The sequence below is a fragment of the Polypterus senegalus genome, chromosome 5 (assembly GCF_016835505.1).
Source record: "Polypterus senegalus isolate Bchr_013 chromosome 5, ASM1683550v1, whole genome shotgun sequence".
Lineage (NCBI taxonomy): Eukaryota > Metazoa > Chordata > Cladistia > Polypteriformes > Polypteridae > Polypterus > Polypterus senegalus.
The window spans coordinates 40,787,755-40,810,781 of record NC_053158.1 but is presented as its reverse complement, the minus strand read 5'-3'; the positions used below and the strand labels follow the sequence as shown (position 1 = coordinate 40,810,781).

General features: G+C 35.2%; 2 protein-coding genes across 4 annotated transcripts in view; one reads left to right on the top strand and one right to left on the bottom strand.

Annotated features, from left to right (window-relative positions):
• The window catches only part of tgs1 (trimethylguanosine synthase 1), a 57,001-nt gene extending 35,314 nt beyond the window's left edge, over window positions 1-21,687 (bottom strand). Inside the window, exons 1-5 of one of the 3 annotated variants that reach the window (XM_039754521.1) lie at window positions 21,266-21,687; window positions 16,022-16,089; window positions 12,878-13,029; window positions 8,399-9,176; window positions 4,714-4,849 (exon numbers count right to left, since the gene is read on the bottom strand). In XM_039754521.1, the coding sequence (XP_039610455.1) occupies window positions 4,714-4,849; window positions 8,399-9,176; window positions 12,878-13,029; window positions 16,022-16,089; window positions 21,266-21,363 (1,232 nt within the window). In that variant the 5' untranslated portion in view covers window positions 21,364-21,687. The remainder of the gene's footprint in view (window positions 1-4,713; window positions 4,850-8,398; window positions 9,177-12,877; window positions 13,030-16,021; window positions 16,090-21,265) is intronic. The other 2 variants (XM_039754519.1, XM_039754520.1) reach the window with 2 other exon arrangements.
• A 91-nt stretch (window positions 21,688-21,778) lies between these two features.
• Window positions 21,779-23,027, top strand: part of tmem68 (transmembrane protein 68) — a 100,945-nt gene continuing 99,696 nt past the window's right edge. The window contains exon 1 of the mRNA XM_039754522.1: window positions 21,779-21,885. The gene's annotated coding sequence lies outside the window, so the exon portion shown is untranslated. The remainder of the gene's footprint in view (window positions 21,886-23,027) is intronic.

The window sequence follows — 23,027 nt, the reverse complement described above, 5'->3', positions numbered from 1 at the left end:
AATAATAATTTTATTAATACTGCAGTTTATATAAACGATCTCAAAGTGCTACAGAGTAAAATAAAGTAATAAAACAAAAAAAAAAAAAACAAACAAAAAAATACTTCAATAATAAAATATGTTTCTAAAAAGATAAGTTTTTAAATCTCTTTTAAAAACATCAATCGACTGTGGGGCACTTAGGTAATCCAGGAGGGCGTTCCACAGTCTCGGCGCCACAGAAGAAAAGGCCCCGTCACCCATGCTGCTGAGCTTAGTTCTGGGAACTTGAAAAGTGTTAATGTGTACAGAGCGAAGGGTACGTGAAGAAGTATGACGGGTAAGGAGTTCCTGTAAATAATGGGGGGCATGCCCATAAATACACTGATGAATAAGGAGGGAAACCTTATACTCTATTCTAAGTGAAACAGGGAGCCAATGAAGGGTTTTCAAAATAGGAGTGATGTGGTTATACTTTCGTACCCTCATCAGAATTCTGGCAGCACAGTTCTGAATATACTGGAGTCTTTGGATACTCTTACCAGGAATCCCGATAAAAAGCGCATTACAATAGTCCAACCTGGAGGAGAAATTTAATATGGGTGTCAAAAGTGAGTTGAGAATCCATTTTAACACCCAAATTAGTGACAGATATAAAAAGAGGAATGTTTTGACCAGAGAACGTAATAACAGTAATGACAAAAGAATGAAGATAATGTGGTGTGCCAACTAAGATGGCTTCCGTTTTGGATCTGTTCAACTGAAGAAAGTTAAGCCTCATCCATGCCTCTATCTACTCCAAGCTGGTAGTCAAAGTAGATGTTGGCAGAGGAGCATTAGACGAGGTGGGAGTAGTCCTGAGGTAAAGCTGAGTGTCATCAGCATAACAATGGAAGGATAAACCATGTCTGCCAATGACAGTTCCAAGGCGAAGCATATAGATGTTGAAGAGAATAGAGCCCAAAACAAAGCCCTGTGGGACACCACAGGTAACTTTATGGGTATAGGATTTTGCGCTACCCAAGGCAATGTACTCAGTTCTACCAGTCAGGTACGATGTAAACCAGTTAAGAACATTTCCATTAAGTCCAATAGTGTATTGCAGGCAATGAAGGAGAATGTTATGGTCTATTGTGTCAAAAGCAGCTGTCAGATCAAGAATGATAAGTAAAGAAGGAGAACCAGTATCTGCTGTCATTAGAAGGTCATTAGTAACCCTGACCAGGGGTTTCAGTACTATGGCCAGGGCGAAAACCAGACTGAAACACATTGAACACAGAAGAGGCTGGCTCTTTTATTCCTTTGAGTTTTTTCATTTAGGAACTCAAATCTCAAATATGCTGAAATTAAGTTATTTCTCCCCCACTCTAATGTCCAACTGTTAAAGAGAGAGGGATAAACTGCAGTTACAGATCCAGTGTTTGCTTGTAAGTGCATTAATTTCTCCAATGAAGTGAAAATGAATTGTTGTTCTAGAGCCATATTGTCCAAATTTGTCTTTTTACTAATGTCAGCTCATCTTTCATTAACCGTCTTGTTATCAAATGAAACTCATAAAACAAGCTGACCAAATACCGGTAATATGGCTCACCTCCAGGATAGTTCAATCTGGGATGCAAGTAAGAGTAAGGCAAGTGACTTGCTGCATTTCTTTTTAAGGTCTGTTCTTAGAAAGCCTCGTATGTACTGTAGTGTTGGATCAGTGTTAAAATTGCGACTTCGATATCGATGCCACCTTTCGGGCCTCAGTACTGGTATCAAAATGGTTCTGAAGCAAGTAATGGATAACTCCAAAATAAAACCCCATCTTACTCCAGCCTCCCTGGTGCACTACACAATTGTTTCCAGCATATCTAAGTAGTTTTTCTCACAGTCTACTAAAACCGAGTGGAAAGCTGATGTTAACGTCCAGTACTGAAAACCCCAAAATGTTGGTACCATACTGTTTTAAAGTTTGGGGGTTTTTTAAGCACTTTTGCAGTACCAGCAATCCTACCGATTTGCCAGGGAAAGTCTAACAGAATGGAGCAGTGTCCACTTTGTCCAGTGTCTTAAGTTGAACATTTGGGTTTATTTTGGGTTTCATAATGTTAAGGATTAGAAAGACCTTTGTGAAAAACATGCAATTTCTAATTACTATCATATGAAAATCATACACTAGGTCTATCAATCATCCTGGTCTATTTCTTCCTGTTCTATACAAAGGACTGAGAATTTTACAATAAAGAAGCTTCAGCTGAAATCACTCATGACATTTAGCTAAAGTCATCTCAAACATTTACCCTTATGTACATAATTTGTAAAAACAGCAAGTTGATAGAGGACTTCCACCTCACATGAGAATGCATGTGCATGTAGTCAACAGAAATTTAAATGTAAAGTTGTATACATTTAAACAATGTATTTTAAATATGGAACCTCTTCTTCAATTACTGAGGAGTCTACTACAAACCTTGGATGTATACTTTCAAGTAATCACCTAGAAGTAGGGTTAAACACTTTGACAATTTGTATTTTAAATACCATAAATGATTATTCCTAGTCTTATTGTAGAGAATGCTAAGGAAACAAACTCATCCAAATAAACACTCTGTTCCCTCTGCCAACCCAATTCAGAGAGCTATATAATAAATGAGCTGAGTATGTAGTTGTTCCTCATATGTACAGGGTGAGCCAAAAAGAAGTACCACATTTCAAACATTTATTCTACTAAAACGCTACAAGATAAAATACAATTAATTATGACACAAGAAAGGGTATACAAAATATGCTTTTTTCACTGTGTTTTAAAAATGATGTCTTCAAGGTGGTGGCCATCACTAGCGATACACTCTCCTAGACGATTGATGAACGCTTGCATGACTCATTTGGCCATTTCAAGGGGAATATCAGCGATTTTGTGGTGAATAGCATCCTTGAGGGCTTCAAGGTTTGTGGTTGACGTGTGTATACCTTCAACTTCAGATAACCCCACAAGAAGAAATCGCACAAAGTTAAATCAGACGAACGTGAAGGCCACCCGATATCGCCGAGCAGGGAGATCAGCTTTTCCGGAAACATCTCCCGCAACACTTGCATGAATCTCTTCACCGTATGACCACATACATTTCTTCCAGTTGAGGCCCCAAAAAGTTAGCATTTCAATGTAACGTTCTGAAGTGATGGTGACCATTGCCCTTCGCCCCCCCCCCTCCAACCCCTTAAAAAAGTAAGGGCTTACAATGCCAAATTCTGCATTGGTGCAACAAACTGCAACAAGCTCACTGTACATGGGTCTCTGATGAAGTTCACGAGAGTTGGTTTCAGCCCAATATTGTAAGTTTTGCTTATTTATGCAATCATTCAAATGGAAATGTGCCTCATCACTGCACATGAATTTGGCATTTTGATGAACGGTTTGCAGAATGTTTGCACACAACTCTCTATGGCTCTCCCAGTTTCTTTCAGTGAGTCCCTTCACTACCATCATTTTGTATGAATGGAAATTAAGGTCCTCATACAAAATCCTCCTCAAAGACGTGTTAGAAATGCCTAAGGCAGAAGCATGTTTGCACACTTTACATCTAGGACACTGCAAAATTGGTTCCCTTGCACCTTGGATGTTTTCAGGCGTTCATACAGTCCAAGGATGGCCTGCAAATGTTTTATTTAATGTTGTACCCTTCTGTCTAAATTTAGCCACCCATTGAAGAATTGTTTTCCTATTTGGGAAATCACCGTAAGGAAGAATGCTAAAGTGTGTTCTGAAGGCACGTTGCGTAGTGATGATGAATTCATTGTTTTTGAAGAATGCTTTGACAGCGAAAGCACGGTGCACACCGGACCAAGGCATGTTGCCAACTGAAAACAATTAGGGATTGCCTATCAAAGGATCCCTTCCCCAACCCACTTGGCTCTACCTCACACAATGACCTTGAGAAATGTGGTAGTTCGTTTTGGCTCACCCTGTATTAAAATAGCAGGAAGATTTGTCGGAGACCTGGCAAACTTATGTAAGAATGGCATAAAAATCTAAATCTAAAAATATTCTTTAGCCATTCTTTACAGAATTAGATTTTTTTCAGTTTAAGAAATTATTTTTCTATTTAATTAAAGTGGGAAAATTAGGTTTCTTAAAATTACATTGGGTCTTTGTAATACAAACAATATAGTGAAATATTCTAAAACAGATTTTTCATGCATAATGTTATCACATTTTGTGTTAATCCAAACACTGAGTTAGAGACTGTGAGCCATTTTACCCGAGAGAGATGCAAAGCTTTAAACCAAAAACATTTTGAATGTAGAACATTCCCAAAACATACAAAAGTAAATTATTACATTTTTAGAAGGAAATTGTTGTAGCTTGACAGAAAGAGCTAATCAATAATTAATTCAATAAATCCATCATACACAACACACCATCATAAAGTAATTTACAGAGTAGTAAAAAAATAAAATAAAAATCACAGAATATTTCTGGATTTCATGGTCAAAGCCTTTATTCTACACTTTGTTACTGTTATAAGATTAAATCCTGATTTTCTAGAGTTAATATGTATAAAAATAGGTTAATTGGTTAACAAAATAATGTATTCTATAACAGGTTCAGGTTCAACTTAAATCATGCAAGAAAACCACAATTGTTGCAATAAATGCAAGCAAACAATAAAGAAGAAGAGTCATTCACTGCATTGAATCTCAATTTTTGCCATTACTGCATCTTTAGTCACATGTATAAAAGCTATTACATACCTTCGCTTAACCTTTACTCGTCTCTCAGATGGATAGTCATCATCATCATCATCATCACTGTTACTGTTTTTCTTTCCCTGACTGTCTTTGAACACACTTCCTTGTGTAAATTCAGTAGGTGTATTCTGATTCAAATCTGTGTTAAACAAAAAGAAAATAATTAAAAGCAAAAAGATTAAATTTAAACTTTTGTGAATCTATTGAGAAAGACTGTGTGTAGTGCTATACACATTTGAAGCAAAATTAATCAATCTTAAGCCATCTGTAGTCACCTGAACATCACTACAGATAAACTGTTTGATATAGAGCACAATACGGTCTTTGTTTGTTGAAATGTAATGAGATTTGATAGGAACATGCAATATTATTTTGTGACTATCAGAAATATTACATTTTCACATATACACAAAAAACACTGGTATTTAAGAAAGTAAAATAATTAACATAACATTTTGTTTTCAAATAATTTCCTGGAAGTTTACCAATCAATCTAGACAAAAAAAATCACAGGCTATCAATACATCTTAAATCTGTTGAAAACTAGATGTTTCTACCCATAGTATGTGCACCAATCACTACATTGGCACAGTGGGGTCCATCCTCACTGGCTACATAATATGCCAGAGAGTTGCACCTGTCCAGCTCATGACCGCAGGCCATTTCAGAGGATAGTGAAGTTGGCTCAGAATATTTTTGGTGCACTTTTGTCTTCTATCTAGGACATACTGTATTACACACCCCATACTTGAAGCACTGTTATTGAAGCTATCCTTGAAATTAGATTTTTATCCTCCTCCATTATAGCAATTGATTCAGGAACATTAAAACTTGCAACCACTAGATTCAGGAATTTTATCCTCAGTTCAACAGACACACATAATGATACATGTCATGCCTGAGTGTTTCAGTGCTGCATTCATTGTTTATTTGTTTGTCTGCTGCCGGCACTGTACTGCTGTTGAGAGATGAAAGTAAGAATTTTCTTGTACTGCATCCACATGCCAATAAATGTGAAGCTGAATTTTAAAAAGTAGCTGTCTTGCAGCTTCAGCCTCATATCATTTAAAACGTATTAAAAAGTTTGCTATACAGTATGTATTCTGCTGTTTATATTCTGACCCTGCTGACCATGCTACTCTATTGCACAAGCTTTAAAATACTGTTGGGACTCTGTGGTACTATTTCTTCATACTTTCCATTTATAATTCATGAATCAGTTTCATTATGTACAGAAATGTGATCACTGAACTCTTATAACTATGTTCTGTCATTAGACACTGTGTTACTCGGGGCTCAGTACTGGACTACTATTCTTTTCATTTTACATCAACCAGTAAAAGAACTAGTTAGAAAACAGAACATTGACTCCTTTAATTCACCTTATTCATCAGCTGCTCAACCAATTCTATCTGTAGGTTTCAATTAAAAATGTAGCTTTGATGATCACTAATGGGATTAGGAAGTTAAACAATATAACTTCTTAAGTCACTACATTGGTTTCCAGTTAAGATTAGAACCGATCTGAAAACAATTCTTCTAACATATACAAGTTTAAATGGATGCGGTCCTGTTTTTTCAAACTACCAAAATTCCAACAATAAATCAAGCTACTGAAAGTGGCTGAACTGTTTCATATTCCCCAGAGCTATCACAAAAATAACAAACGAGGGTAAGGGATACCCTTTTGGTCACACTGTTTAAACCACTTTGAATACAAGGTAGTTTATTTCTGCATTCTCTTATTTTAGGTGTTGATTAGGCTGGTTAGGACAATTTAGTTTCTTTAGTCATTATCTCAAAAAAAATAACTTGACAACCATTAATAAATACTGTATTACTGATCCTCTTCTGTTCTGCTTCTACTCTCAGTATCCTGCTAGGGCAGTATGGACTATGAGTACTTTGCTATGCTATTTCTCCTATCCATGAAATGAGACATCAGAGTCTTTGGAAACCTTAGGATTCAATGGTTACTGACACAACATTATTTTAACTTGGTTTAGACAGCTGTGGATTTCACCATGTATATATGAAAAGAAATACAGCTTCTTGTCAGCTGGCAATACATCAGTTCTTAAGTTAATGGGACTTTAAATTAACTTGCCTTCATTATATTTAATAAATCAATTAACTTATGTTTTGCTGTTTGAATCCCAGCCTGTTCATTGTCTGTATGTAATCTGCAAGTTTTCTCTACATCTGCATGTTTTCTTTCATATCCAAAAAACGATATGCAGGTTTGGTTTAACTGCTGACTAAACTAGTTCAAATGTGAGAGTGTAGGTGTGTGCCCAGTGGTAAACTTGCACTGTATATAGGCTTTTTCCTCATCTTGGACTGCTGCCAAGATAGTTTAAAATGTTTAATAATGTAATGCATATATACTGTATCTTTGTTACCCTTATTATGTATATGTGAATGATGTAAGGTTGTGTACTTTACTGTTACTGTATTATAGCTCTGAATATTTGTAAGTGCTCTGAGTCTCAATTAGAATTAGATCTGGCATATCTTAAATTATATCTTTCAGGGACAAATTCAAAAATCATTAATTACCAAACACAGAAAAGTGAAAAAATCATATTATTGATGAGTGAGATTAGCAGCTAAAGCAACAACTGCACAAAATTCACTCTACCTGATGTTTATATAATTTTCAATGTCTACAGTTTAAACTAGTTCAATTACAATATTTAAGAATGCACAAAACAAACAGCAAATCTAAGTCTTACACTGCTAAAACTGCACAGTGAAGAGGATGCGGTCTTTGCATGTTCAATACCAGCTAAGCGAGTTTTATTGAGAGTCATATGCACAGAATTATTGCCTGATAGCCACAGACATAAAGAGATGAGTAAACAGAAAGCATATAGGGTTTTTAGTAGGATGAATACCTACTAACTACATTACTTCTCTATTACTATTTGAAACATTTTATTACTTAAAACTAAGGAAAAAGGAGGATATTAAAAGACCTAATGTGTGTACTGTATATGATCATCTTTTCATCCTTTTTTTTTTTTTAGACGTAATTCATATTCCTATCAATCACGGCAATGGGCTAGAGCTGATCAGGGAATAGCAGGAATCAATCCAGGAGTGCTGCACCAGTCCACACACAAATCACTAATTAGGATATGTCGATGTGTTTTAAAAATTAACAATGTGCTTCACAACATTCATTTAATAATACATTCATTTCTGGCCATTCCATGATTTTAAACATAGGTATTTACAATGTGTTTTGATGCACCCCACCATACGGAATGTTTCCAGTCAAGAGTGTGAAAGTGAATGGTCATGCAGAAATGCTATGGGCTTGCATGTCTCGAACAAGGACTGTACACAATGAATGAATAGCATCACCAAAATAAAAAGTAAAATAGTTACATATAGGTAAATAATAGAACAAACTGTATTGGGATATGTAAACAATGTACATTAATGAATAACTGTAAAACATTTTTTAACAGAAATATGTTAACCAAGAGTGGCCCTGAGAAATGCTGCTGTAAAACTCAGCAGGTTGGCCACAGTAAAAGATGACACTTTCAATATCAAGTTATATTTTTTATTATTATTATTATTTTTATTTAGTTGCTTACCACAAATTACACTCATTTTGGTTTTAATTCTGCCGGCAGCTTTCCTAGATAATGCTGTTGGAGATGCACTGAATACACACCTGCGGCTTTGGAGTGATCCCTGGAAGATGTAGTTCTTTTTTGAGTGCCTCCATCACTGGGTTGGCTCTCTTTAGGACATGAACTACCTTGGTGTTGATCATTATTGTGATTTGTTGACTCTACCATGCTATGATGAGAATCTGTTGTTGAGTTATACTGCACAGATTCTTCTGAATCTAAGCCGATTTGTCTAATCATTTTTATAGTCTCTGTGGAGCACACCTCACATATTTCTGGGTTTATTTCAATTTGTGAGTCACTGAACATCCTGGCAGGATGTTCTATATTCACAGATTTAATGTCTGCAGTGCAAGCTGGTTGTTGTGTTTCATTTAACAAGGCATTCTCAAGTGTGAAACTGCTGTAAGAATCATCCACTGTCCAACCCTGGGAGGCCCAGTACTGAAACTGCTCCCAGAAATAGTAATACTGCTCATTAGAATGCTGCTCCCATTCATCTTTGCTAGCAGGAGAATCCCAGGGCAACACAGATTGATCATCAGAACATTCAGGATGTTTTTCCAGCCAGGTCTGCCACAGAAGATTTTCGCTGTGCAAACTCCAGTACCTCTCCCAGCTGTCAAAGTTAGATGGCTCCTGAGTGGCAGTCAGGCACATCTCCACTTCCGTGGTCACACCTTCACATTTAGAATCTCTGCTGACATCAGAATCACTTTCTTCATTTTTAAGGGTATTTGGCTTATCACACTTTGTGTAGACAGATGGTCTTTTCCTGGTAGTCCTTTCTTTTGCAACCCTTTTAACACCTTGAGAAATCTGTTTATTTCAAAAAAGAGAAACAATAGTGATTTAACTTGTTTTAATTATTTAATTAGAATTAGAAATCTGACTAAATTATGTCACATCACATAATATTTTATTAGTGGCAGTTATCTAAGTTAAGTTTAAAAAAATCATTTTGGCATGTCTACACAGACATTTATCAGGTCAGCGAAGCACTCTATTTGTATTTTAGTAAGACATTGTAATATTCAATGTACTTTTAATGTATGCATGTTTTGCTCAACAAAAGAAAACGAGTCTAACAATACTTAAATGTTTTTCATGCTAATCAATTCAGAAATATGCTAAAAACAGTGTAACACATAGGATTTCAGCACTTTTCTATATTCGCTTTGAGCACTGCATTGCATATACAGAGAAACTCACATCATAGGGATAGCTACATTCCAAATGGTAAGCATGAACCCAGACAACCTCTTTTAAACTGTGTGAACATATCTTTCAGTTTACAGCACCTTTCATGGAAACTGACAAGTATAAGTAATGTTGAACCTAGATAATCTGATACTTTTTAGACGTTTTAATTCTTAATCAAAACTGCAGACGCACATATTCCTCTGAGTGACTGGAATCAAACAACTTTCACTTATAAAGTGCAATTTGATAACTATTTTAAACTGACCAATTTTGTTAAAATAAAAGTGTGAATCAAATTGTAAAAATATCAGCTTACTAAGCAATAATTAGCGTAATAAAAATACCAGCAATCAATCAGTACTGTGACAAACTAAGCAAATACAATGACTCACTGAATACAACATATTCAACCGTTCAAACAAATGATACATGCAAATGATATTGAAATCAGCAAAACTGTCAACACTATCTTAGCTTATACCACATCCAGTGTTTAACAGAATCAGCATTACAAACGACTTACAGTGGGGAACCTCTACCATACAGCATCATTTAATATGAAGTAGTGCTATGAAGGCTCAAAGCAGTCAACATACAATTTTCATAAGGATGTGCACTTTGAGCACAAATCAGTATCTAAGTTGAACTGCCTGTGCTGGTTAGAACAAAATTTGAAAGGAATGTCAGCACATCGCATAATTTGATGCCTCCTAATAAATGCATGCCAAGATATTAGTGCACATCGTCCAAATATACTACACATAAACACTCGTACAGATTTCTCCAGTGCCTTCAATAATATCTAGTCATCCCTCTTAATGGGGTAATCTCAGAGATATGCTGGTGGATGAGCCAATGGTGTCCTGTGGACTGTGAGACTCAAGGACTGTGTCGCTGATATGGATATGAGCAACACTGGAGCACCACATGGAATGGTCCTGTTTCCTTTCCTCTTCACTCTGTACACCTCAGGCTATAAATATAACACCAGGTCATGTCATTTGCAGAAAAGTCTTAGGTGATTTTACACTTACTGGGATTGTATTTATATGGAGGATGAGGCACAGCAGTAAAGTATAGTACTTTGTTTTTGGTGCAGAAAGACATGTCTGCAACTTAATATCAGAAAAAATATGAAAATGATTATTTATTTTTGCTGCACCAAAAGGCCTGTATGTCTTGTCAGTATACAGGGAATGGATGTAGAGGTGGTGCACTCCTGCAAATACATAGGGGTCCAAGTGACAGACTGGACTAGTAACAAAGAGGAATAATATATGATACAGACAAGCAGGCTTTTTTTCTTAGGAGACCTCATTCTTTTAATGGGGGTAGTAACATCATTCACATCTTCTAAAACTCAGTGATGGCAATTGTAGTTTTTTATGACGTGGTGTGCTGGGCTGGTAACATCACTTCAAAAAACGCCCACCGAATCAACTAATTAAAAGGGTAGACTCAGTTATGGGAAGCACTCTGAACCCCCTGGAGGTAGTAGCAACAATTAAAACAAACTGAGTGTCATTCTAAACAATTCTGCACATCCTTACAGCCAACTAATTAATCAGCAGAAGTGTATCAAGAAATGCTACAGGGGCTTCTTTATACCAACAACAATAATACAACAACATGCCTATGTAAGGCCTCAAATGTTTTTCTTTGTTTTTAATTTTGTTTCCTTTATAGTCATTCAGACTGACATATATATATATATATATATATACATATATATATATATATATATATATATATATATATATATATATATATACATATACATATATATACATATATATACATACATATATATATATACATACATATACATATATACATATATATATATATATATATATATATATATATATATATACATATATATATACATATATATATATATATATATATATATATATATATATATATATATACATATATATATATATATATATACATATATATATATATATACATATATATATATATATATATATATATATATATATATATATATATATATATATATATATATACATATATATATATATATATATATATATATATATATATAGTTTGAATACACACCAGAATGACTATAAAGGCAAAAAAAATGTAGTAAATATGTATAAATTTATCGAGACAAATTTCACTGTGGGGACAAAAAAAATTCTATTTATCTATCTAGATGGCTCACTGTAGCATACTAGGGCTGCAACTAATGATTATTTTGATAGTCAATTAATCTAATTATTTTGTTGATTAATTGATTGGTTGAATTGTAAATAAAATTTCATTTGAAATTAAAAATAAAGTTCATAAAATATAAGGTTTCACCAAATAATTGTGGATTAACAAAATATAGGTTTGATACATTTACTGTATATAATAATACATAGAAAATAAATAGTAATAAATAGAAACAAAACACGTAGTAGCACTTCTGGCTTTAGTTGTGCAATAAACACAAACATACACACTAAATTTCCTTAAAAATGCAACAGTTTTCAATAAATGAAACTCTCAATCTGGCTTATGTGTTCTGAATAATGCTCACATGCTAAATTTAGGTGCTTATGGCGGTGCACAGGGATCAGCATGGATACTCTAAATAGTAAGATGCGATGCACTATGTGTTCCGACACCTTTTTCTCATTGGCAAAGTTAGGTTTTTCAGCAGTTTGTGCTACTGTAGCTCTTCTGTGGAATCAGATGAAGCAGGCTAGCCTTTACTCCCCATGCGCAGAATAAACCTTGGCGCTCATGACCCTGTTGCCAATTCACCAGTTGTTTTTCTTTGGAGCACTTTTAGTCAGTACTAACAGCTGCATACTAGGAACACCTAACAAGGCCCACCATTTTGAAGATGCTCAGACCTAGTGATTTAGTCATCACAATCTGTCCTTTGTCAAAGTCGCTCAGATCCTTACACTTGCCCATTTTTCCTGCTTCCAACAAATCACCTAGAAAATGCCTAATATATCCACCCCTTGACTGGTACATTTGTAATGAGATCATCAATGTCATTACCTCATTTGTCAGTGATTTTAATGCTGTGTCTAACCAGTACATGTCTCTGCTTAAAATTTGCCATTCAAAAGTATGTTTTTCCACTTACAAGTGAGGAGGATGCTATAATTGTCAAAACAATCATTGATCTATGTGCAAATAATACTGGTAAAAGAAAAACCCATCAAAAGTAGACATCTCCAGTTTGCAGTATTTAAAGAAAAATGGTAGGGACAATGCACCATCACCCACACAGGAAAGTTGAAATCTTATTTCTTTACCTACTGAAAATGATCAAATAGGTTACCAACCTTACAAGTGTTTCCAAACTGAATTGGTAGACCCATACTAGCCATCAAATATGTTTCCTCATCCAGTTCATCGCTGCTACTAATGTGATGTGTAACCTCTTCTGGTAAGTCCAAAAAGTCTTTAAGGCTATTTTCTGACACATCAAAACAATCTAGAAGCACAAACAACAAAAATGGTGTTATTTTCTATATCTAACTTAAAATGAGTCATGAAACACAGGTAACACAGTAAACAGGTTACAGGGTTTATAAGTTAAACTGTTATGATATATCAAAATGTAAAGTAAACCAGTCATATCTGCCCAAACTTGCTACAGGTTTACCTTTAAAACCACCTTTAACACTTGAACAATCCAGGTCCAGCTTTTAGTTTCTACTGTTGGAAGTTTGTCATTGATCCTTAAAAAGTCACTTGGTTGATGTCACCACAGATTTTAAGTGAGGGGTCAGAATTATTTGAGTATTGGTAACAGATACTTTTGTTGAGCCCCCATTTGCAGTGGGAGGGGAATATAAACATTCATTAGACTGATGTAACATGCCATCCATGGCAGATAACATGGACAAATTCCTACAGCCAAAATAAACTTTTTTGTCATTTTAATACATATCCAATGTGCTTTACTAAAAGTGTTTTTTCTCCTTAAATATTTGGAACCTTTTCTAATTTGCTTTATTTCAAGAACAAATTGAATGTAAGTAATATACACAGATCAGCCACAACATTAAAACAAGCGACAGGTAAAGTGAGCAACATTGATTATCCTATTACAATCACACCGATCAATGTGATATACAGTATTAGGCAGCAAGTGAACGGTCTGTTCTTAAACGTAATGTGTTGGAAGCAGCTAAAATGGACAAGCTTAAGCATCTCCAACATCTTTGACATGGGGGAAATTGAGGTGGCTAGACAACTGGGTCTTAATATCTCCAAAGCGTTAGATCTTTTGGGGTGTTCTCTGTATGCAGTGGTTAGTACCTACCAAAATTGGTCCAAGTAAGGACAACCGATGAACCGGAAACAGGATCATGGGTACCCAAAGCTCATTGATGTGCATTGGACAGTGCTTGTACTCCCTTCTACAAGCTTGTTAATATACAGCAACCAGTTGCCATCAGAATGTGGAGGAAGTGGACTACAGTAACTACATAACAAAGGGTAGCACAGACTTTTTACTCCTTAGGAGATTGTGTTCTTTTAATGTGGGTAAACAGATACCTAGACAGTAGCTTATTTGTCCCAAGGGGAAATTTGAGCTTTTACAGAAGTCAATATATAAATAAATAAAGAAAAATCATTCATCCAGAGAGTAAGAAACAGAGAAATTGTGTTCATTTACTCATTATACTGTACATGCATATTATTAATGTTTGCTAATCATGGAATTATTTTAATACTGAATATTTAAAGTAATTGTTTGAAAGCATGTGCAGAATAGGAGGAATGTGGTGATCTTATTTATAGAATATCATATATTTGTTTGGATTTATGTGCAGAGCAGGAGCAGTTTAATGTAGTGATGGGAGTTGAAGGAGTAAAGGTTTAGTTTTGGTGCATTAAACTTTATATTTGATAAAATGTTTGTGATGTGAAAATTGTGATGGAGTGGTTTATGGAAAGCATTTGGAAGATTTAAAAATATTTATATAGTGGAAATGTATTTTTTTATGTCTAAACTTCATGAATCCATCATTAAAGGATCGCTCTAGCTTCCGTGCCTTTTGGGCTGAAAACGTACTGGTGATAGATCTTGGATAGGAAGCTCTCAGTTTGAAACATAATAAAAACAGAACCCTGGATCATAAACATAATTTCCATTTGCATTTCTGAGAAATTCACGTTAGCATCAACAAAGTAAACTGGGATTGGCAAAGTAAGAAACTTCAATGTCAGAATGGTTTTGAAGTAGCATAGCTACTTCAGGCAAAATAAAAAAAAATGGATGTCTTTGTAACTGAAATATAATTAACAAATATTAGGATGTGATAATGAGTAAGGGTTGTAAGATTCTAAGCAGGTACATTGAGCTACATGATGCAGCTTTCAGTTTTAATCCAAAAATTGTCAATGCTCATAATTAATATGTCTAAAGTAGCTAGAAAAAGAAAAGCGTGTGCACTTATGAGTAAAAATGCTCCAACCAAGGCAATTTTTGGTGCTGCTGAAATAGCTTCTGCCCACTCCCACCATGAATAAGAATAACTAGTTATTGAACACTTGATTTCATGTAAGTTAGCCCTCCTTAATCTTTAATTAAACAGGCAACCCTGTCCCCTTACATGTGTTCTACTACACTGAAAGAACAGGCAGATACAGTAAAAGTGCAAGCATCCAAAGAAGAGGAATTGTGAAGGATCTTGGTTTACAATCAAAGCTGTGCTAAAAGATAAATATTAGTTTAAAGATGTATCAAAATTTTAAATGAAAAATATTTGCCTTGACTTAGGAGTTCAAGGGAAAAAAGAATTGCCAACACATTTAAATATCCTTCAGCTGCTAGCTGTACAGTTTATTCATAACTTTACATCCCATGCTATGACAAAACTTAAAGGAAAGAGAAATGATTCTCCTAAGAAACTATCAGAACTAGACTACAGAAGGGAAACAGTTAATGGCTTATATACAAACCTTCAATCATAACCAGGAGATATTAAAAGCAATCCTAACAGCTGATGTGTTAAAAGTAACTGCCAAAAATGAATATTCATAAACACACTGCCAGATTAAAGTAAAATAAGACAAGGCTGTATCACTTACATACTCTTAGTAACCAATCTGATCTACCCTTCTAAGGGCCTATAGTAATAACAGTGCTTTTTTGCACAATTTTTTCTTGAAAGTTGTTAAAAGGAAACACCTTGGTAGTCCACTGGACTATTAAAATGGATAAAATTACCCATTTTAGAAGAAATCTTGTAATCATTAATTTGTGGATTACCAACTTCAAAGGCTTTCTCTGCATTATCCTCAACATTGTTATACATGAAGCTATGGTGAACTTCAGAACAGGCTGAATAATTCTCTGAAAGATACCACTGATTTAACGATCTCAGCTTGTTTTTTTTTTCTGGCAACTATAATGATAACCTAAATTATTCAGAAGAAGAAAAACATTTAGAGAAACATAAATTTTAACTTACCTTCAGATACAATTTCACTGGTGTCACAGTTAAAGAATTTAGGTCTAGAACGATAAAACTCACGGTCTCTGTATAAAAGAGAATTTCACAATAAAAAAGCAGTGCTTACTTGCAAAATATAATTAGTACATTACAATGTTTATTTATGTCTACTTTCACGCTAACAAAAAAAATCATAATATACAGAAAGCAGAACATACGTAACACCATCATTCTTGATTTAATGGCCATTTTCCGAGTTTACCCAAGTTAGTTGGTTGCCCCACAAAACCTCTTCCTCAACTCTATGCATTCCTCATTTCTTTCAAATAATCCGACACCATCGCCAACCACATGTTCTTAGGTCTCCTTCTTAGCCTTATCCCTTTTCATTTCAGTATAATCTCCTTCAATACTGCTTCACTTTTTACCAACAATGTATCATCAGCATAAAACAGATCCAATTTCAGTTCTTCATATACTTCCCAGTTTACCACCTCCATCATTACTATGAAATGCAACGAACTTGGAACAGGGCTCTTGTGTACTACCTTCACCTCAGTACTCTCACTGCCACCATCTGCTCTCCCGACTTTTGTTTGTGTTTCTTACCATAAACCTCATTTCTTCATATTTACTTTCCCATTCCCATTTCATCACTTTAACAAAAACACCACTTTAGTTTGTTGTTATTCATATTACTAAAGAGTAATTTTGAAGAAATAAAATGAAAACAAACCGAAAGAAGTACTTTATTTTCATACCAGTAACGGCATACTGCACGATAACGTGCAGTGAATACACTTGACTTGAGCATTCCTATAATTTTCATCCTCTTTCTCTGTTTAGCATTCGTTTGCTCAGAGGTTGATGCGCTTGCTGCTTCCTGAGCAGCTCTTTTTTCCTCCACCCTAGCGGCCCACTGCTTCGCTTCTTTCGTTTGCATCTTTAAACTGATTAAGTTAGTTTTTGTGTTGCAAATACTTAGTACGTTTTCTTTAATTTTTCACTTAAGCTGGCACTTAAGTCTTCAATCTGCCTCAAGAATGATTAGCGAAGGTGGTAGGGAATGAGAATGGCGCCCATACTCATGCGCCGCATGGCCGCCCTGCTGCTGAGAGTTAATTCTACAATAAAATAAAATGGCCTATAAGTCCCTTTTAAAGGCACTGGTAAACAACAAGTCACCGGTCAACTACATAAAGTAAAAGGAACACTGGACAGTGTAATTTCCAGGCAGAGGAGTAGCTTTAGTGACAGACTTTTGTCACTGTCTTGCTCCACTGACAGACTGAGGAGATCGTTCCTCCCCCACACTATGCGACTCTTCAATTCCACCCGGGGGAGTAAATGCTAACATCATTTTTTGTTTAACTATTTAATTTAATATTGTTTCTTTGTATCAGTATACTGCTGCTGGATTATGTGAATTTCCCCTTGGGATTAATAAAGTATCTATCTATCTATCTAGGATGGCACACTTATTCTACTGGGCCTAAATGTCTGCCTGACTTTGTATGTTATTCAGCTTGTACTCTGTGCATAACATTACCATAAGTTTTTATTTAACTATTGGTTATTAGGACAATGATTTGAAAAGACTTAATTCAGATCCAACAATAAAGTTCATGCAATATTTATTGGATTGCTGCGTTATGACTGGAAAAGTATGCTGCTGTTTAGACAATAACCATGGACAAGCAGCAATGGCTAAACTACTGTTTGTAATTTATCCACATGCTCGCTTATAGGTCCACTTACTAATTCATTCATGAGAGTAACTAAACTTGAAAGAATTATTTAATGATTTCACCATATACTTTCTGTAAAGAAACTGACATTGGACAGTATGCATGCTTACACCGATTTCTTCGCTTCACAATTCTTAAATACTAATTTAGTACTAAGTTAGTTTTTCTCCTAATCTCATCTTGTATCAATGTAATTTGTTTGATGCTGTCATATACTGTACTATATTTAACTCACAAATGTATTAAATTAAGATGTCAAATAATCAAGTATACTGCCAATCTTTAGTTGTACTTTTAAAATTTCAAAGCAATCACTCTCAATTCCTGAAAATTATACAAATGACCTTAGTTACCTACAGTATTTCGGCCACTGTCTGATGGTTTCCGAAATACAATTTTAACTGCCAGGAGACAACTGACAATTTGCAAGATTGCTTGGAAGATACTGTAAATATAAAAGTGAAATAGACATTTAAATGATAATGGTAAAAGGCTATGTGAATGTTTATCTGCAAAAAGAAAAAACAATGGATAAAGGATTACACACACAAATAATTAAGGATAGTGGAGTGGTTCTCAATTTCAGTCCTGAAGACGCAATGTCACTACAGATTTTTCTGCCAAACAAATTTGAAAATCAGTGAGTCATTTAACCTCTAATTGACCTTATTGTATATTTACTTTGCCTTATTTGGCATTCAAAAAAGCAGAGTAATTTAGAAATGTGTATTTTTGCCATTCTTTAAATGAATGACTTCTCTTTTGTTATTTGCCTTTAACTTTTTTCAGCAGCATTTACTTCCTCCTAATAATATTAATCATCGACAAGCAGAGTAGATACCAAGACAAATTACACCTAATGCTGAAAAAGCTTCAGCAAGTTTAGCTACTTTGACCCCCCAAAATAATGAAATCCAAGGCCAGACCTGGAAGAACTGTATAGTTGAAGGTTAATGCTTCAACCAAGTTCATATTCAGCAATACATTGTACCTTTAATCAACCTCATTGTTTAAATTAGCTGATCTACTTCTCTTTTTCTGCATTTAATTAAAACAATAGTAGTGTGAGATTGAATTTATAATAAATCTAGAAATATTCCTATTGTTGTTATAGCCTTAAGATCTTAATGTTCTTTTTTCAGTACAAGGTTAATTTGCCTTTTTATGTTAGACTTGCCCCCTTAATTATATACTAATAATAACAATTAATAATGATTGAAGTAGACACTAGGGCAAATGATACACAATTATGACAGTTGGACATCAAAAATTTCAAAATTGGGTTTTGTACATTTTTTGGAATGTAGCCAGCATTTATATTTATTACATGGAGATAATTTTGTGTTTATCTTCATTTTTTAAGATTTTCATCACCATCATGTCGTTACTTTCATTCCACTTTTCCAGTGGGTCTGTTTATAGTTAAGGTTTTATTTGGGGGAATCCACACTTGTGGATTTGACATTGAAATGCTGGCAGCCCTTAAGCATTCAGTGTTGTTTTGTCCCAATGTCTATTCTGTCTAAATGTCATTAATAGGACATAATTAAGGAAGAAAACTCCACAGAAAAGGGTTAATAAATAGAAATATAACAGAAGTGAGTTAAACCTATGACAGAAATATGAATATTTGTAAATAAATATCATACAGTGGTGGTTTTCTAAATGCACAATAAGGTAAAACAGCCAATTAAACAATAAAATCAACTAGAGGTAAAAATATGTGCTTGTAAAAATGGTTGGAGCAAAAGCTGTTCAGCCACAGGAGATCTCCAAGACTAGAACTGGACACCACTACACTATTGTGTGGGTGCTCATTAGTAAACGACTTCTTACAAAACTGTAACACCTGAAAATATTGAATGAAAACCATGATGGTGAAATTAAAATTAAGCAAAACTGAATGAAAATGAAATTATCCTCATGTAACACAAAATGTTTGCTACAATCCAATAAAAAATGAATAATGCAAGCTTTGTAATTTCTGGATTGTCACCAGAACACACAATCATAAAAAGCAGTTTAATTTATTAATTAGGATATAAATTCAAAGCTAAAGCTTTACTGGTACAAAAACCGGCAGTCACAGTGGGCCCTGAGACAAAACTTTAGAACCTTTAGGTAAGAGATACAGATTTTCTTGTACACATACAAAGAAAGCTATATGCCCAAAACACTGCGTGTTTGCTTTGTTTTCTAATTGTATCAGCAGGGAAGAAAATCTTAATTCTGTTACAGTCATTAATGAGCTCTTCAAAAAAATAAAATAAACTGAAAGCATTAAAAGTTACCTGTGTTACCTAAGACCTTGACTACTTATGCTTGATATAACCACTGACCTACATTTTCACCCACCATAATGGGGGAAACAAAAACGATCTCAGTGATTTCAACTGTGGCATGATTGTTGGTGCCAGATGGACTGGTTTGAGTATTTCAGTAACTGTTCATTTCTTGGAATTTTTAGTGCACAAAAGTCTCTGGAGTTTATTCAACATGATACGAAAAACAAAGAAACATCCAGTGAGACACAGTTCAACAACAGCAGACCACATCGGGGTTCACTCCTGTTGGCCAGGACTACAAAGTTGAGGCCACAGATGGCACAGGCCAACTAAAACTGAACAACTTTATGACTGGAAAAATGTAGCCTGGTCTGATGAATCTAAGTTTTTGCTGACACACAGATGGGGTGTCAGAATTTGCCACCAACAGCATGAATCCAAGAGTAATACCTGCCTTGTGCCAAACGTATAGACTACTGGTGATGGTGTAGCAATAGTGTGAGGTACATTTTCTTAACACACTTTGGGCCTGTTAATACCAATGAATCATCACTTGAATGCCACAGGCTTTTTGAATGCTGTTGCTACCCATGTGCATCTCGTCATGGCCACAACATACTCATCTTAAAAAGGCATCTGCAGCATAACGCACCAAGCCACAAAGCAGTTTTGTTCTTAGGCATTCCCTGTCGCCGGTTCCTAATCGAAGAGAACGACGCTGGGATGTGCTAGAACGGATGAATGTACAGCTGATAAACCTGCAGAAACTATGATGCAGTCATGTCATCATGAACCAGAATCTTAAAGGAACGTTTCCAACATCTTCTGGAATCCATGCCATGAATGCACGCTTTTTTTTCCCCCACAGCAAAAAGAGGCCCTGCCCATTATGAATATAGTGTTCCAATAATTTTCTCAGTGAGAGAACATTGGCATTACAATTATGGCAGGAGTCAACCGGTATTGGGCTCAAATAAAGATCCGACCCACAGCACGCACACCTACACAGGTGTATGCTAGTCCAAAATAATATTGTCAACTAACCTAGTAAGTATCAAATTTGAACGTATGAGGAAATTAGACTACCGTAACTCACACAAATCCAATTACCTGGATAATATGTACCTCACAATTGCGAGATGCGTATGTGTTTCATGATAAATACATCAAACCCAAAAATGCAGTCAAGTGCGTGCATATCTTAGTAAGCAAAAATGAGAAGCACTTACAGCAAAAATGCTCTGGAACAAAGAATCAAGGTGTCTTCAGTTAATCCTTCGATACTGAGGAAAAGTTCAGCAACCACGCTGTACTTGGCATCTATCATTTCGCAGGAAATAATGCTATGACAGAATGGATCTTCCTCTTGTCATTTGTTTGGTGAAATTAAGAAGGGTAGTTCTCATAACGAGCATTCATTAAAAAACGTTTCTAACCTTACTGATAACGGCAGAGCTTATGCGTGTGCTACTATAATACTCTGCTAAATAAAAATGAAAATCAGTCAAAAATCACAAACTGTTTAAACGTAAGCCAATATTTTCTTACTTGAATACCAATCTCAAAATGCATATTAACCCTACTGATGTTGTTGTCTCAATAAACTGTATGCGCTGTATCGCAATGTGCAGACCATACACACATCCGCGTGTCGCACAGCAACAACGTGTTTTTCATGTCACGTGCGTGCACTGCCGTGTGCCACAATCAACACGTACCGATCAAAACAGGAAGTGGGGTGCAGTCTACGTTAGGTTCCGACACTTATACCCAGACAGCTCTAATGTGATGTTCAAAGTGGAGCTTGTTATTTTCCATATCGTACCATGGCCACTAAAAAGTTCTTAAGGTAATGTATTCGATTATTTTTATGGCAGTGTACAAAACTGTATGAAAGATTCAACAGTGGTTGCCTTTCCGCGCTTTAGTGTTGTCGTTGTCGTTGTTTAACCCTTGTGCTAACTTGTCTCATTTACAAAACTTCCGCTGTCAATAAACAATGCTAACATCATAGTATTATAATGAAGATCACAGAATAAACAATTAAGAATCCAAGCATAAATACAACATTTTTTTCATGGTCGAACTAGCTATGGGTTTGGTTAATTTTGTATGTATTGGTGAATTTGTCAGTTATGTGTATTATTTATATACCAACCCAGTGACACTGTGTTTAAGAAATAAGTTCGAGTCGTAATTGCTGCTGAAACTCTAACTTGTTGCCGTGAGGCAAGTGTTTTAAAAGAAATGTATACAAAATAGGATAAGGTCATTTCATGAAAGTAATTAGGCATTCAAGGAGATGCGATTGTTTATTTCTTTTAAAATGCTCTGCTTACTGTATTTACTGTAGATAATAATATAAACTATATTCATGTTTGTGTTTATTTCTTTAAAGTACTCAATGATCCGACATAGCATTTCTAATATAAAACATTATTTCATGTTCAATATAGCATTCTCGTTTTTTAACCCATCCATACACCCATCTAGTGTTTGGAGACCTGGGCAGTAAAAGGAGTGCAGAAGAAGTTGAATCTGTCAGAAATGAGAATGTTCAGAAGGATGTGTAGTGTTAAAAAAAAAAAGATAGAGTAAGGAATGAGACACTCAGAGGTAGAACAAAAGGAGACCTATCAAAGAAAGTGCAGGAAAGTAGGTTGTGGTAATAATGACGTGATGAGGACAATTATATGGGCAAAAGAGTGATGAAGAATGAGAAAATTGGGGGAGGCTTAAGCTGAGGTGGTAGGGTAGAATAAAGGAAGACTTGATGGAAAATGGACAGATTGGGGAGGAACTGCATGGTGAAGATAGAGAAGGTTGGTCAAAAACATCACCCCTACATAGACATCGGAAGATAAAAAGGAAGAGAGGGTTACTGGGAGTGAAGTCTATACTGCCAGGCAGGAATTATCCTTGATGCAATGTTAGACTACATCAGGGCACACTTCAATTCACATCTTCACTAGATCAATTTAATCGGCAACA